We start from the raw sequence: 17,452 nt of genomic DNA, 5'->3' as shown, positions 1-17,452 counted from the left end.
CTAGGTCAGTGGAGAGAATCCTTCAACTGCTCAGATCCCTGCAAAGTGAAGTGAAGAGTGTCTTGTAATGCACATCACATAGATAACACAAAAATCATGAAACTGCAGGAGAGATCTACTGCTCAAGCAATTCACTTCATTTTTCATACAACAGTAAGCAGAAATAAAAATGTTCACAGCTGCCCTTTCTTCATGTCTAGGTCTAAGCCATGAGAAAAACTTCCAAAGTATAAAAGGGAATCTTCTCTTGTTCTCTTATCCTTAAAGGAGATAAACAGCAGCATTCATTAACGTAGCATGAATCATTTTCCTTACTACAGGTACCGAACAAACAGAAATGTCCGTCATTTTCCAGCTAGTTATTTTCTCATAATAACACAAATGTTTAACTTGACAGGTAGGGCCATTATTAAGGAGAAAGGGAAGAACAGTATGGTTATTGTGTCTGAATGATGGTGTACCATGACACCTACAAGTTGAAACAAAATTGACGTAAAAGCGAAGGAGCGCAAACTGAGTTCAAGCAAACAGTGATGGTTTTTCACAGATAAAGATGAAAGATGTAGATTTGGTAAAGCAAACATGCAAAGTAGCCTGTCAAGCTTCCCGTAAGTGATTTTCACTCCGGTTTAATCAACATGTAATTTCACCTGAATCCTTTCTGTGTTTCTTGGACATGTTTCTACACGTCTCTAGCAGGCTACCATGAACATCCTCCTGCTTCACTCAAGCATGACTAGAGAGAAAGAAATTAAGTTTAAAGTTCAAAACTTATGCTTAACTAAAGAACATGCTGAAAGACACTTTTAGCTTATCAGGTTTTTTTCCTGTTTAATCTATTATGGATCTAACTGCTATACTGGCTGAGAGGAATCTGCTTTCTATGCCTTCAACATTTTAGGGACAAACGGAATAGAACATGACTGCATATGAGTCAGCAGTGTGTCCTGGAATCCAAAAGGGCCAACTGTATCCTGAGGTGCAGGATACAGCATCAAGCGGGAAGATAAATTACAGATATTTTATTTCATAAGATTGTAGGAAAAATAAAAAAAAATTCCCAAAGGTCAAATGTTCTGACATTACAATTAGGGATTAAAGTGCGACATACAATTCAAGATTTGCCAACAATCACAGTCAAAAATAGATACCTTTATCTTTTTTTCCTAATCATGCCTCTTGTAATGGGAAATGATACAAAGATATTAAGTATCCTAAAGGCACACATTTCCAGCACATATTAGTATACTCCATTTTTATGTTTTTAAAAAAAATACTCAAGAAAGTAGACGTTTTCATTTCTTACTTTGGTATGTAAAGAATAGGCTGTCAGAAGGCATTTGAAAGAATAAACCACTGAAAGTTAATTTTTCATCTGTGAAAATTTCACTTTCAGGAAAATTTGCTTCAAAAGCAAGCCTACCCATTACCAATTATTCACTTTTCAGCAATTTAGCCATTGTTCCTAACCCAAATCATCAAGAAGATACCGAGTATTTAATCTGTATGGGCAGGTATTTGCTGTCTCACTCCTGCTGAAGTCATAGATGTTGCCAAAGGGTACATTTCCTCTGAATTAGGGAGATCTGACTGCTATCACACGTCTGAATTCCACGTGTTTCCTTCACAGGCTGATGACTGACAAATTATATCCACTTCAAATAACAATGCTGGCAAAGCAGGCAGGTGCAAAGATACTGCGATTCCAGCTTCTATTAGCCTTGCTCAGCTCCAAAGGTTTATTTAACCTGGAGAAGCTGAGCTGCCTGCCGAGACAGCACAATGGACGTGAGCACCCACACTGCTGAGACGGGACACACATCCCATCCCATGCTCACATGCAACAGCGCCTTCCAGTGGCTCCGAGGGCGCAGGAAAAGCACTGGCTGGCAAGAAGGGATTGCAGTGCATGCAGCGCTGCAGCGGCACAGAGCAGCCATGCAGCCCTCACCTGCGGGAGCACCACCTCGGGACGCCGTGGAACACACAGCACCACTGCAGCAACACGCGCACGAGTGAAAAGCAGGAGATCAGATTTACCATTTCCCTGAAGAATCTCCTGGGCAGAGCAGATTCAGCCAATAATGAGAGCTTCTTGTACACTAAGGACAATATAGAAATTGGTCCTTTTTTTTTTTTTTTTCCACAGGAATATGAGGTTGACATTTCGGCTTTGGAAAAAATGGAAGCCAACCATTTCAGATTCCAAATTAATTCTCAGGAACCAATCTTTAATATGGTTTATCAGTATGAAACTCTTGGAAATACAGAACGCGTATGTTCATTCCTGCACAGTAAATTATATCTGGTAATCAAAATCTCTCCCTATAGTCACACTAATAATTTGTGAAATTTATGATATCAGAAGAAGATAAAAAAGCAAACTCATTTAGCAAAAACTCTCATCTCAGTGTTAAGTAAAGGCTGTCTTGCAAGTAGCTGTTTACTTGATGAGCTGCTGCCATAATTAATTCCTACAAATCATTAGGAAAAAGCAGTTGCACAAACCAGAATAAAACAAGCTCCATAATTCTATTGACAATTTATATTCTCATGAGGTCCTGTAAACACAGTTATTTTGTAACATTTACATGCAATACGTGGTTCCATATTTATATGTAATAAAGATACCAATTTAATTCTGTTAATCTAAAATTCAGGCCACTGCACTTGAGCCTCCGAGTTACATTTCAATATACACTGATGATGAAACACTTTCCACTTACATCTACATTCCGTCCATGCAAAGAACAGCATTAGTCAGCAACTATTCAGTGTGCAAAATTTGACCTTTCATACTGGGACCTCTATGAGAACACTGCTTGCACAATTAAGTTCTGTGTTTTTCAATACTTAAAGGAGGCTTTTAATAAAGATTGAAACAAACATTTTAGCAGGCCCTGTTGCAGTAGAAGAAGGGGTGATAGTTTTAAACTGAAAGCGGGTAGATTCAAACTCAATATAAGGAAGATTTTTACAGTGAGGGTTGTAAAAGACAGAACAGGTTGCCCAGAGAGGCAGAAGACACCCCCCATCTCTGGAAATATTCAAGGTCATCATGGGTAGGGCTCAGAAGACATCCCTGCTCACTGCAGGAGAAGCTGAACTAGACAACCTTTAAAGGTCCCTTCCAACCCAAATTATTCTATTATTCCCTTTTATATTTCATAAAGTTTTATTAAGTTTTTTTTACAGATGAGATTGACTTTCCTATGCAAACATGTGCCATTGGTGCTATGTATTTAAAGAAACGTGGTATGTTAACTTTAAGGTCTTTTCGCTTTACAGTACGAAACCTGGTTATTATAGAAGACCAAAATCATGAGTGTTTCACATTAATTCATAAATTAAATATTTTAAACTGTCCGTCTTCAACTATTTACTCCTCTATACAGAAAAACAACCTTAAGTATATAGTAGTTATCTATGTTGTCAAAACAGGAAGCATTCTTCACTGAGTTTAATTTAAGGCCAGTCGCATTGGATTCTCTATATTGGCTTTCAAGGTCTCCAGAAACTTTGAAGCCAGTTCATCATCTACCACCCGACCATCACTCGAAAGAGTCACTGTCATGAGTTGACGCTGCTCAAGTTTCTCATTCCCTTCTTCATCTTCCACAATCTTGAGCTCTGGTCTTGCTCGGCCCACAGCGAGGATGCAGGCCTGAGGAGGGTTTATGACTGCTGTGAAATCACTGATGCCAAACATGCCCAGATTGGAGATACTGAATAAAACAGAAAAGTTTCAGTAACATCGGAAATAACATATTCCCTACAAGAAATAATCTATATTCAACAACTACAATGATTAAATCTCCAAGGCAAAGCCATTAAGTTAAAAATAGATCTGAACTGTTTTCAGTTGAGCACACTGAGGCTCTCAAGGGTTTGGAATTTCTGCAATTAAAAATAATGTACCTTTTAAAAAGTCCCATTTCTTTACAGCAATATATTCTTGCACTGCACACACTGAAGCCAGAAAGAAAGCCAGCAAAGCAATGTCTTTAAATATATTTTGCCTATCCCTGTTTCCAAGCCTAATGTCTTTTAGACTGAACCTCAACTGCAAGTTACAATGGCTGCTGGTACCCACTAAGCAATAAAATTTGGGCATCTAGGCATCATTCAGGCACATGAAAACATTTCTGTCCATGTCACCACCTGAGAAGCAGTATATTAGGAAAGGCTTGGACTCTTCTGTGACCAGTGGTCTGTGGAGAAAGCTGGCCCACCATCTCCTCCTTTCTGGTTATAGTTAAAACAAAGAGTGGACAAATGATCATATGGCACAGTCCAACCATCAAATGGCACCACTGCCATGGTCACCACTACACCAGGTCCTTAAGTGACACATCCACCTGCTTTTTGAACACTTCCAGGGATGGTGACTCAACCACTTCCCTGGACAATCTGTTGCAATGCTTGGAATTTTTTCCTAATATCAAATCTAAACTCCCCCTGGTGCAAATTGAGGCCATTTCCTCTCCTGTTACTTACAACCTAGAAGAGACCAACCCACACCTCACTACAACTACACTCCTTTCAGGCAGAAAGAGTGAAGAGTGAAAAAGTACCCTCAGAGACTCCTTTTCTCCAGACTAAACAATCCCAGTGCCCTCAGTTGTTCCTCACAAGACTTGTAACTCAACAGCTTTCACTAGCTCCACTGCTCTTCTCTGGACACACTCCAGCACCTCAATGTCTTTCTTGTGGGGATGGAACCAAAACTGAACACAGAACTCAAGGTGTGGCCTCACTAGTGCCAAGCACAGATGAAATGAACCTGTACCAAGATAATTATTTCTCCTTGATACAAGATATTCAGTCTAGGTTTGACCCTCAGAACCATCACACAGAGTATCATCCTAAACAGAGCAGGATTTTAAAAGCAATGCATTAAATGTCAGCGGAATAGCTAAGGATAAAACAGTTCTGAACCCATGCTGCTTGTACTAAATGCTGCTAGTTTTACCTAAAAGATCCTCCCTGGTACTCTTCTGGTAACAGTTTTCCATCTCTGGCCTTCTTTGCTAGAGCCTAAAGAAGACAAAACAAGGAAACAGGCAAAGAAAAAGAAAGAAATTAGTGTGTTGTAACAGACTAATTCATTTTATTTCAGTAAGACATTTTAAGTAGCACACACATTGAGTCTGTATAAGTCACCTGCTTTTCAATTTAGGGAAGCACCTCAGCAACACTGTTGTTGTACCTGCAGTCATTTGGCAAAGAGACTAGGGCAAAAATCTTCATTTTCCCACCAACAGTGGCAGTTCCATAAAAGCTGTTCTCTCATAAATATTGTGGCAGTTCCATAAAAGCTGTTCTCTCATAAATACTGTTCCAGTTTTTACAATGGAACCACCATTCTCCCTGGTGGTTTTACATTATCTAGCAAAATACTCATGAGATAAATTCACTAACATATTTGTTAGGAGTATTCCTAACATATTTGTTTAAAGAAACTGACATGCACCGTTTCAGAACTTTCTAGCAGATTGAAAGAATGTATTTCTCCAAGCTGAACACTCAACTACCTTTTGAAGGCTGCCTTTAAGGCCACTTCTGTGATCTCCATGATATTTGTGAGACTTTTCTTTGAAATTCAACAGAAGAAGTGTTCAAATACAGCCCAAGAAGTTCATACTAAGTTCCAAAATAAGACTGCAGAGTTACCAAACTTTAAAATTTATAATACGCAAGTCAAAGGGTACACTGAGCTTTATTTTAGGCTTTTTCTCATCTCTGAATAATTAGTGAAGACAATAGCCATGGGAACAGCATTCACACAACAGGGTCAATATCAGCATGATGCATTTGTGCAATTGCTTTATTTGAATGATGAAAATACTGTGCTAGGATGCACATGACCTGGAAAGAAGTCAAAATTAACATGCAGCAGAAGGGGATATATAAGCAATTACACAAAGAAATGCCCAACAACAGGAAGACTGACAGAGAAGCAGCTGCAATTCCAGTGTGTGCCTCCCCCTTGTGCATGTCAGGTATGTATTTATTTAAGTAATTCAGTGAAGAAGTTGAAAAGCAAAATGATGTTGGTGTGGACACCTGTGTCACACACATTCCACTTGAAAGGCAAGGGGAATACTCACTATCATGGCCCCACTGAATGCAAATCAAGCTGTATTTCCATCATGGGAACTCCAGGATATTGATTTGAGGTAAGAGAGGTTTGCAGTACTGCACACTATTACACATAGTGGGGATGCAAATGAAAGCACATCACTGAACAATGCTTTTCTTTGTGTCATTCTATCACTAACCTCACAACAGTCTCAGCTGACCTTCCTCCTCAACTGGCTACTAGTGCAAGGAATTGTTTTCACAACACATTCAGCATAAAGTAAGCAATATGGACTAGAAAAAAAATCTTAAAAATACCCATTTATGAATGTTTTGTGGTATTTTTTCAGCTACAACCTTTTGGCTGTTCCCCTTTGTCAACACAGATTATTATGCTTTCTGTAGTTTTACACAAAAGGCAAGAATTTACTAAGTGCAGTGATGTCTAGTTTGGGGACAGTTTTATGCCCTAAGACCTCCTTCTACTGCATTCCTCAGATGCCACAGGCTTTGATTAGCACTCATCAAATGACAAAAAAAGGCCTGTTTTGGGACATTTCATCATCCATTCTACTTTTGCCTGCCAAAACGCACTCCTTTATCTGGCAACAACTGCCAAATGTCACTCTGAATGGCACCTGGTCTATGCAAAATACTGCTCATTAGACTGAGGAGCTTAATGCTATATCCTTAATTGAACTGCATATTGAAAAAAATGCAGACAGAAATATGTTCCATAACATAACTGCAAAGACAGTAAAAAAAAGCAGACATGAGACATTTTCTGGGAAAGCGAAAAAATACAAAAAAAACCAAAATCTCAAACCCAAGACTGGAAATACTAAAACAAGCATTGAATAGTTTTCTCTTGAGGATTAAAGAAATACAATTATATTAAATTGCAAAAGTCTGTACAGGTTTATTTTTCAAGCAGTCTAGCCACCATTCAACTAAATAGCAGGATATTATTGTAGATTAAAAATGAAGAAAATTGCAAAATTAATAAGAATTTTGAAGTGTAAGTAATGATGCAACTGCTTTAGATGCACTGCCTTTGTTATTACTGATGTGTATCTGGGTCACGCTACATTTTCTGCTACAGAAAACCATACAGCTGCTCTATTCCTCAGCCTGCTGCACATTTCAGACCCACCTTTGCAGAGGCAGCAATTTCCATTATTCCCTTGGCAGCAACATCTTTTATGATTGGCGTAATGAGCCCTCGGTCCGTTGCCACGGCAATGGAGATGTCAATGGACTGCAGCCGCCTGCAGACTTCCCCATCCCACGTTACATTCACATCTGGCATTTGCTAAAACACAGACACACAATAAAAAAACCCCACAGCTGTTAGAAGAATAACACTGCAATCAGTTATTAAGGAAAAGGAAATTCCTTTAAAACACATAGCTACACACAGGCATTCACCAAGTGAATTAGCTTGCACTGATTTTATTTATATTTACTTGTCAAAAAGCATGAAATGTATGCACCAAAACCTAAAAATGGCAGGACACACAGAAGTTTGTTTGAGGTTGCTAGGAAAAACCCCAAATTACTACAATCTTCATTGATTCCACCTTATGATGGCCCAGCATGCAAAGCTTCAAAGCAGTGCAACTTCTCCCACAAAATAAATTACAGGATGCTGAATTTTAAAGCATGCCTAGAATCCTATTTTCTGTCTAAACTGCAATTATACTTAAATTAAACATTACCATTAAGCTATACCTCATAAAATTATACATCAACATTTAGTACATGTTCAGCTAGAAATCTGTTAGGTCTTTTCCATTCCAGTGTTCTCTCAATTCCATATCTCCATAGGAACAGAAATAGTCCCCCAACTTAAACATAACTTCCTCTCTCAACTTTTAAATAGTTCAAATTATCCTCACAAATGAGAAAAACAGCTCTCACATCCCTTCCAACATTTTTATAACATTGTGAGGTAATCCAGGCAATGAGAATTCCTAGCAATGAGCAAAGAGTGGTTGCCAGAAGAATTTTTATTTCAAAGTGGGTATCACTGAATGCGCCATCAGAATACATCTGAGGTAATAATAAGGTTGGTATAAGACTTAAATAAATGGTTGTTTGTAACTAAAAGAAATAAGATGTACCTAAGACTGGATGAATGATCTCGACAATGGCTTTAGTCTGCTGACAAAGCAACTACTGTGATTTGCAGATGTTAACTGCAGTAAGTGGATCTTCACTAAGATGTTCTCATTTTTACAGTTAACAGCATAGACAAGGAAGAGAATTTTACATAGAAATCTAAAAAAAACTGACAATAAGCAAAACAGAATTACCAGCTTTACTGTGATCCCATTCATATCTCCACATAGACTCACAAAATACTTTTCTTGTCTCTTTGGCAGTTTACTGTTAAAATGTATTCTTAAAGTCAATTATTTGCTTACCCTCAGAGTAACTGCTGTTGCCTTGATAATAAAATCATTTACAGATACTTTAATGTCATCTGCAAAAGGAAACAGAAGAATTTTAAAAAGGGTAACAGTCATTGTTTGTAAGACTTGCTTTATCAGCATTTGTGTGATGACAAGATTCCAGTGATTCAGTGATTTCCCTCTTGGGACAAAAGGCAAATCCATCAAGAAAAATCTCATGCAGAGACACTCAGAAGGGTTTTCAGGAGAATGAAACTGGTAACTAAAATCAGGAGCGGCAGCAGAAGCAGGGATAATAGATACAAAGCAGATTAGGCCATAAAATTACCCTGAAATGCATGACATTTACACAATATTAAACACACTGTTCTCACAACTAAAAAAAAACAAACTACAGTACCCTTCCACCACCATCACTACTGTCAGCAAAACTGATCAAGCAGCAAAACTGCTTAATTTTCAAATCTGGTTTATGGCATATAACACACACCTTTAGAAATATTCTTGCAAAGGAAAATAATTTACAGATAATTATATCAAGTGAAACATTCTTAAGTCATCACAAATTTAGAGGAGCGAACCAAGTATCCACTTACCTCATAACTGGCCTGCAACATTTGCCATGATTAGTAATCTATGTATAAGAAGAGAGACAGCATTCCAACAGAATATAATGGAACTTGCAATTACCATGCTGCACTGACAGAATTTCGTATCAGACAAACCAGTACCTTGGTCATAAATATACACTGGTTTCTGTTTACCTACTACATTCCTAATCCTTGGCAAAAATGTCACTGTCCAGTAGTAGGACAGGAATACAATTAAATGATCCACATCTCATAATATTTTACCCTGCATCACTGAAGTTTATAATAGAAAATGAGGTATAATAAAGTTTATAATAGAAATTACAGTAGAAAATACCGCAATTTCCATATGAGGAAACACAAATCTACCAGGACAAGCTCTGCAAAGCAATTTCATGCAAAGACATATGGCTTTGCCACCTCTGCATTTAAAGGAAATATTCATCAAGAACCAACAACAGCAGGAGAGGTGTGAAAAATTTCGAGTGAGTATTCCTAAGATCCTTTTTTGGCTCATTCTTTAAGAACTGCTGCTGTTGAAAGCAACTATCAGCATCAGAAAATGTCATTGACATTCACTTGTGAAAAAGATAGCACTAGGAAAAATAACAGGTAGAAAAATTATCTGGCTAATGTTGCATTAAAAATTAGTCACTCAAAACTCTAGTGGAAGGAGAAGCAGCTCCTGCATCATCACCTAGGAAATCTGAATATACCAAGTCAAATTTCATTTTAGACCACACAAACAGGTAAACAAACATGGGCTAGTCACTAGTACAGAACAGCTGGTCTCAGTTTCTCAACAGTACAGCAATAGAAATGTAAATTAAAACCATTCTGCTGTTTTATTCTGAATGTAGAGCTCTCATGGCTTAGGAAAGCCACCATTTGAACCTATAAGCTTTCAAACCATGACAGCAATTGTGAAACTTTACATCAAAACTCGAAGTGTCTTAGACCTAAAGTTATTCATTTTTCATTCTTCTGATAATGAGGCAATGAGGAGAAATATCTCAAAGCTGAACTACTGAGAACAAACGACACAAATGGTACCAGAAAAAATAATTAATGGAACAACACAAAAAAAATCCACATGAAATTTTTAATGTACTTTTCTCTTGTGCAGACAGCTATATTCTCCCATGAATGTCTTCAGCCTTTAGAACTAATCTGTGGTCTTAAAAAAAAAAAAAAAAAAAAAGTAGGAGAAAAACCACACCATTGTTTCTTCATTCTATAATGTAACAGGCCTTCAGATTTTTTTTTACCCAAGACACAGACTTAGTACCAGTCTAGGAGGTGCATATCTCCATCACCAAACAGACCATCACTACTTATTTACGCAGCTTGGTCATTGTGGAAAATAAGACTTCAGAGTGATGTGTGAATTGGCAAAGTAACACCTCAGTTTTCCTGTATCCTGAAAAGTTGTCCAGTTCAATAATTGCTGGGAACTACAGCTTGACCCTAACATACAGAACACTGAAAAAAATTACTTGAATGCATAGTGGTCTACCTATACAAAATCTACACCTCCTGGGGAAGTTTATGTAAGCAGGACAAATTATACATTAGTATAATCAAAGTAAATCATACTACTAACCTTTGGCCAGTTCTTTTCTTAATTTCAAAACAGCATCAATGGCACAGTCAGCAGCAGCATATGCATGAGGTATGGTGGTTTTAGACTCTGTTAATCTTTTAGCAATAACTCTTCGGATGTTGCTAGCTGGGATTTCTGTGAATGTGCCCTGAAAGAAATCATATGCTGCATATTAAATATCAGGACAGCAAACACATTTCCCCTTTGCTGAAAGTACTCCAGCATTTATGCATTATCATCAGTGACTCCTGCCCATGCCAACTCTCCCCTAGGTATCCAAAAATGATACATTCCAACAACTGAAATTAATACGACCATAACCATTGAGTGTTCTAGTGTATTCCTATTAACTGATATCAACACAACAGGCTTTACAGAATAATTCCATTTTACAGCATAGGATTAACCTTGTTAAAAAAAAATCTGAATACTGAGGCATTTATTTTCAGCCAGAGTATCTAAGCACTATTCCATCTTCCAGGCCTGGCATATGGCTCAGATTATGCTTTGATCCATTTAAATTATAAAAGAGTATTTCCCCAGCAAACTACTGCTTTTTCAATTTCCTGTGTAGTCCCTCAAGACAAGCTTTACTGCATCTTTTCTGTTATTCTCCTCTTTCCTTCCAGATATATCCAGTAATGTTTCAATGGCCAACTTTGTCTTAGAAGCAGGTCAACTTGCAAGAAATCTCTTAAAATACTAGTGACTATAGAAAGCAAGAAGATAAATGATTCTGTAAAACATAATTTTGTATACTTAATTTTTAGCACATATCCCTTGAACATATAAGGATTCATAGAATCCTTAGTACATATTCAACAGTACTCAACACACAATAAATTGCAATATGTATGTTCTGGTGCAATCATAAAAATTTTTTATTCTGTAATGGATCTAAGTCTGAGCTTTTGAGTTCTTTGTTTGGCTCTTTGTACCGTGCCCCAAAAAAAAAAAAAAAAAAAAAAAAAAAAAAAAAAAAGGGAGCATTTTTTGATTATTATGAATCTTAGCTACATTGTAAAATTCAGCCTAAAAAGAGACATCAAATTTAGTTCTAGAGCCAGAAAATGTTTTTCACAAAAGCTTTTCAATTCCTACTAATGTATATTTCAGCAAGGGCATTTATTCTTTTAAAAAATATTTTCTGATATTTCTAACATTTCAATTTAACATAGAAATTTATTTAGGTTCTGGAGTTTGCCCAATTACTTTCCAAGGAAACCACCAAAAAGCCTTTTCCTTCCTCACTTCTTGACAACTCATTAATGGACACTTACATCTTGCAGTAAAACAAACAAATCAAGTATACTAAAAAATAAATACTAATTCTAGTTTCACCAATGCCTGCAATATAAATTTTTTCACCACTTCCTTTTGCAAGCTACACAAAACAGTATGCAGCCCATCATTTCAAGGGTTTCACAGTTTTAATTACACTGCCTTAGAATCACTGAAACATAGTCAAAACTGCCTATCACTGAGCTTGACATGTGAGTGGCCTTAATTTCCTTCCTCTCTCCAGATCTAGAAATCTCAGAGCTACTGAAGCAGCTACTGCACTGTTCAGCTGCAGCAGTGCTGAAGCCTCAGCAGAAGCGTTACCGGCGCAGGAGGCTGTCCTGGTGTGGAAACTGGTGGAATCGCTGGCCTTGGATAAGAAGTCGTGGCTGTTGCTTGTGAAGGAGAAGGCACTGCAGCAGGAGCTGGAGAAACCACAGGTTTCAACTCACCGGGTTTACCTTTCTGCTTCTCTTGCAGAAGTTTGAGAGCATCCCTGGTGATTAAACACAGTGAAATATTAACAAAAACTATTTAACAATTACTTAAGCATTACTATTCCATCACTTATTCTGCTTTATTCTGTACATTTAAATTTCTGTTATCAAACCAAACATTAAAAAGGCAATTATACTAATTCTGTGTTGACTTTGTGGTATCTTTTTAGTAAATTCTCACGATTAACTTAACTTCCACGAATAAAAGGGCCTGAATATGCAGCAACAGAAAATTACTGTGTTAAAGAAGCATAACAATCATCATCACTAACTGTAAGCATGCAAAGTGATTTTTGAGTTGCACTAACAATTCTTCTAAATAAAAGTATACATTTATTCAGGCTATAAAGTCTCAAGTAAAAGCTGTTTCATTGGTTCTATTTGTAATAATCTGAATTTAATGTAATTATTTAGAGGTGCTAAGTGAAAATTGAGTAATACATTTATCACTCACTTCTCTGCACCTTTCTGTCATAAATTTGCAGAGTCAGGTGCAGACGTTACATAGGCCCATACTTCCTAACAGCACATACTTTGGAAAAACAAAGTCGAAGCATTCTCCAAGGATTTTTTACTGATACAGCTACTACCATAAAATTTTGCTGTTGTGGGCACAGTATGACAGACAGGAGAGACTCCCATCTCTAAGCCATGACAGTGTGTCCGCTCCGGGTGCATTGCATTCATAAAGCAACAGGCTAAAGACCGGCACTGATGAGGCTGAACAGAAATAATTGCATTTCCACCACACTGCCAACTGCAAGGTGAATCACTAGCAGATCTCCTCTCTGTATTCTCCAGATCTGCTAACAAAAGCCTGTGCCATGTAACCTAGATAAATCTTTATCACTTCACGAAAACACAGCACGTACACGAAAGTTCAATTCCACAAATTGGCAGAGGAAATTAAAATAAGTTATAAATCAGACTCCTTACAACCCTACAAAGGTTTTAAAACACAAGGCATAAATACTAAACAAAGCTATCTAATTTCAGTAATTACTGCTTGAGAGACTATTTTTGAGTGACAGCCAAGAGCTGGTTACTAAATTTTTACAGAAAGAACAAAATTTCAGGACATTATACATTCTTAGTTCTTCCTAAAAGGTAGCACTCCAGAAACAAGAATTGAAAATTGAAAAGCTCTACAGAATTCCTTTTCCCATTGCTGACTTGTTTCAATTTATTCTTACCTTCAACACATACTACAACAAATGATATTGAAAGAAAAAAAGTGAATGAGCTTAAGATAAATTCTTTTCTAATAAAAAGTTATTACTTGTTTTCCCAAATTAACATACTAGTCAAAATTTGTTTTAAAATTAAGTGTTTACTATTTGACACAACTACTCTACAAGGGAAAAAAAAATTAGATTTGTCAGAATGACCATCATTCACTACTATGACAATTTCAGACATAAAAAGTAACTGCATGACATAATGCAAGTTTTTTGGTTAACATATTAGAAGCTACCAAAACTTTGTTAAGAGTTTTCACTTGGCAGTTATAGGAGAGACCATCTGGTTTTGGTGGGTTTTAGTGTGTTAATTGGAAAATGTGTGTTAATTGCCAAAATTGAGCTTATTTTTAGATTAAAAGATTCGCTCAAGACTTTCTGAAACTAACTTGTACTGTATAAAAGACACATACATAAAAATCAAAGTTCACATATATTTGTTACACATACATATGAATAGAGATCCCCACATCAATTCCAAATGATTTAACTGGTTAAGTAAAACAGGTACAGCAAAGTTATGACTGTCATAGCTGCAACACTGCAAGCCTGACCATAAGTAGAGTTAGAAGATGCATCAAAGCAAATAAAATTAAACAGGTTTATGTACAAGTAGGTAAATAGATATTTTATTACAATTGGAAAAGGAAGCATTAGTCACATCTTTCCAACAACTCTATAAACTTCTATCAACATGGATCAGCAACAGAGAAAGAGAGGTAACTAACATGAAAGAGCAGCCTGCTTTGCAAAAAAGATTTGCGAGTTTAGTAAACATTTATTAAACAAAAATATGCCTCATCAGATTAGAAATATGCAGATTCTAGCAACTCTTTTACAATTCAGTTTACCATTACTACAGAAATGTGTTGTCTTTTCACTTCATGTTAGCCAAAATCCAAAGAATGGTGAAAGTAAACTGAGTATTTTGTGTTCAAAATATACTTTTCTTGATACAGACAGGTTACACAGACACCTAAGAATAATTGAGGATCCAACGGTGCAACAAGAGATGCATGCATTGATACAAGCTTCCTGTGGTGGCAGTGACTGTTATTAAATTATACCCAACCCCTTTCCTATGATTTATCTACCCCTTTCACATGTTTACCCCTGTTTACTCAATTCACAGATTTCCTGGAAGAAGGCAAATGGTTAGCAGAGATTCAGAGGAAAACTCCCAGGTATCAGACTTACTGTCTGTCATTACAAAAGGAACTCATTCCTCCCACGTGGCAGCTAACATATTGCACACAGCAGAGATGCCACGGTCAATTCATTCTCAATACATGCATGTGGATTTAATCTTCAGAAAAACAGCACTCCATGTGTTCTTTGGAAGCTGAAAATGCCTGAGCAGCTCAGAGATTCCAAGACACACTGACTTAACAACAGCTGGGAGCAACACAGCCTCAGAAAAACACGGTTCTCAGTAACCTGCCTTTTCATGGCTGCATTTATAAATCCCTAGACCACTATGAAATAGAATGGGAAAGGGCAGCAGTAGCTGAAACAATCAATTTTAATACAGCCCTCCCAAATAGTGTCTGAGCTGATGAGTAGAAACATGGTACAATCTTTGACAGAATTTGTGAGTTACTTTGTACTGGCACACCAATTTTCTAGGGCATTTTTGAAGAAAATTCTATTAGGTGATATAAGAGGATATTACTCAGAAATAACAAATAAAAAAACCCTGCCACTTGATAAAAAAAAATCACACACAAAACCAACAACAACAAAACAGGCAGGAGAAAGACAACACTAACTCAACCTTGAACAGACACATAAGAGGAACAGAAATAAACAAAGTATACAGATCAATAAAATAAAGAGAACACCAGTAGAGTAGAAGTTCCAACTACTGTTGCAAGTTTTACAATGAATTGAATCTAAAGATAGAAAGTTAGGGGAAAGAATCTTCCTTGCTTACAGAATTCGCTACCTTTCTTTCTTTCTTGTAATCTGGTAAGTGCAGCAAAGGAAGTATTTCCCTGAATATCTGCAGCAGCTCTCTATAAAAATCTGCACATTTCATTTCAAACTGAACATAATAGCAGTCTGTAGGCATCTGAAAGATTAACCCCATTTCAAAAGAATGGTTAGAAAACCCCAGACATTCATCATCTAAAACTGACATTTCATAGTCAAATCTTCTGTATGAAAAAGAAAAGTTTTAAAAAGAAATTATTTTGCTAGATAACAGTCATAACTACAGAAAAATCTTTGCTCTATCTCCATGACAACTAGGAAATGTTAATTTGTTAGCTCAAAGTCCTAGAGAGTTTCCACCTGCCATAGCCTTGTTACACACCATAAATTACCATTACACTTACATAATTAAGAAAGAACTCTCTCTGAGGATTTGCTGTTACATAGCATATTCTATCTATCCAATTCCTTATTACATCTCAACTAGCCAAAGTCATAATAAAGCTTTGAAAAACTGCCACTTTTCTGGGTCCAGTTCCAAGTTCCACTGACCTGGTCCTGGTTATCTTTGAATGGAACTAAAATAACAGCAGCCAGCAAAGTCTGTGTAACTGAATAACGGCATTTGTCAAAAGGAATAATTTTACTGAGAACAAAAATATTTATTTCTGCCAAAATCCTCACTTTCAGTAACATACATACTCATGTGAAGAGAATGCATCATTTCGAGGCTAAATGCACTGGATCTACCACATCTTTTATACTTGACTTTCTCACTCAAAGGCTTGAGTGCCAATCATTACACTGGAATACTCAAAAAGGTATAAAAAACTACTAGGTCACAACAAACCACAGCTTTGTAAACAAACATTCTTTAAATCATAGAGAGGAAAAAGAAAAATGGGAGAAAAACAGAATTCTGCAATTTCTTATCCTCACACTTCATTCCTCCTCCAGCCTAATAAAATAGGAAAAAATGAAATCCTAACAGATTTCAGAACAGAACTGCAGCAAAAAAAATAAAAATATCTGTACTCCTTGAAGAAAAGGAGTTGACGAAAATAGGCCATTGGTATTTTATTTTGGCTCTGTATGCAGCTTGAGAAGTAAAATTCTTGAGATCCACAGTGGCAGCTAATAATGGTGCTTAGGAGGCAACAGTCACCATTAGGCTGAGCTGCAGGAAATGTGACAGCAGCACTACACAGGTGTAAGATGGGACTTTAAAAATACAAATACATGTTTTGGTCTTCTTCTAATTAGGGGTTCTTCCAGTACTTCCTAACCCAGTCTCTCTATCTTCTCAACAGGTTTTTCAAATTTAACTAAACCCATCCATACCAAAAAATAGAACAAAGACATGGCTTTTTTAATAAACAAACTTTAATCTAATAGAGGTTGCTCTAGTATCAAAAGTTGTAGGTTTACCAAATTATCTACATACTCTTTAGTGAAGATTCCTCGAGGCCCAGTAGGTGTAACATTGCTTGGATCTAGTCCATGTGTCTCCAAAATGTTGCGAGCTGCAGGACTTAAGCGAACCCTGAATAAACAAGGGGGAAAAAAGGAATTATTTAAATAGTAAGGCTAACTTCTTTCATTAATGCACATCACGGGAAACTACATTTCTCTCTGGTCAACTAGAAAGCACAGTACATTGGTACTGAGTACCCAGTGCATCTTCATATGATTTACTTTCCAAAATGAGGAGAAAAGCCAGCCACAGAGAAAATGTTTTAGAATGCTTAGATACAAAGCAACAATACACTCATAAAATAATAAATACTTGGTTTCAAGTTTTTCCACAAAATCTCCT

The 17,452-nt window shown here is 36.8% G+C and overlaps 1 protein-coding gene across 2 annotated transcripts in view; it reads right to left on the bottom strand.

Moving 5' to 3' along the window:
• Positions 1-3,156: 3,156 nt before the first annotated feature.
• Positions 3,157-17,452, bottom strand: part of PDHX (pyruvate dehydrogenase complex component X) — a 31,284-nt gene continuing 16,988 nt past the window's right edge. For both annotated transcript variants that reach the window (XM_066321020.1, XM_066321019.1), the window contains exons 5-11: positions 17,081-17,179; positions 12,294-12,465; positions 10,689-10,836; positions 8,508-8,566; positions 7,235-7,393; positions 4,973-5,037; positions 3,157-3,725 (exon numbers count right to left, since the gene is read on the bottom strand). In XM_066321020.1, coding sequence (XP_066177117.1) covers positions 3,461-3,725; positions 4,973-5,037; positions 7,235-7,393; positions 8,508-8,566; positions 10,689-10,836; positions 12,294-12,465; positions 17,081-17,179 — 967 coding nt within the window. In that variant the 3' untranslated portion in view covers positions 3,157-3,460. The remainder of the gene's footprint in view (positions 3,726-4,972; positions 5,038-7,234; positions 7,394-8,507; positions 8,567-10,688; positions 10,837-12,293; positions 12,466-17,080; positions 17,180-17,452) is intronic.

Source organism: Sylvia atricapilla, chromosome 6 (genome assembly GCF_009819655.1).
Source record: "Sylvia atricapilla isolate bSylAtr1 chromosome 6, bSylAtr1.pri, whole genome shotgun sequence".
NCBI classification, from domain to species: domain Eukaryota; kingdom Metazoa; phylum Chordata; class Aves; order Passeriformes; family Sylviidae; genus Sylvia; species Sylvia atricapilla.
Note: the sequence above shows the minus strand (reverse complement) of the source record. Positions and strands in the feature narration are given on the sequence as shown.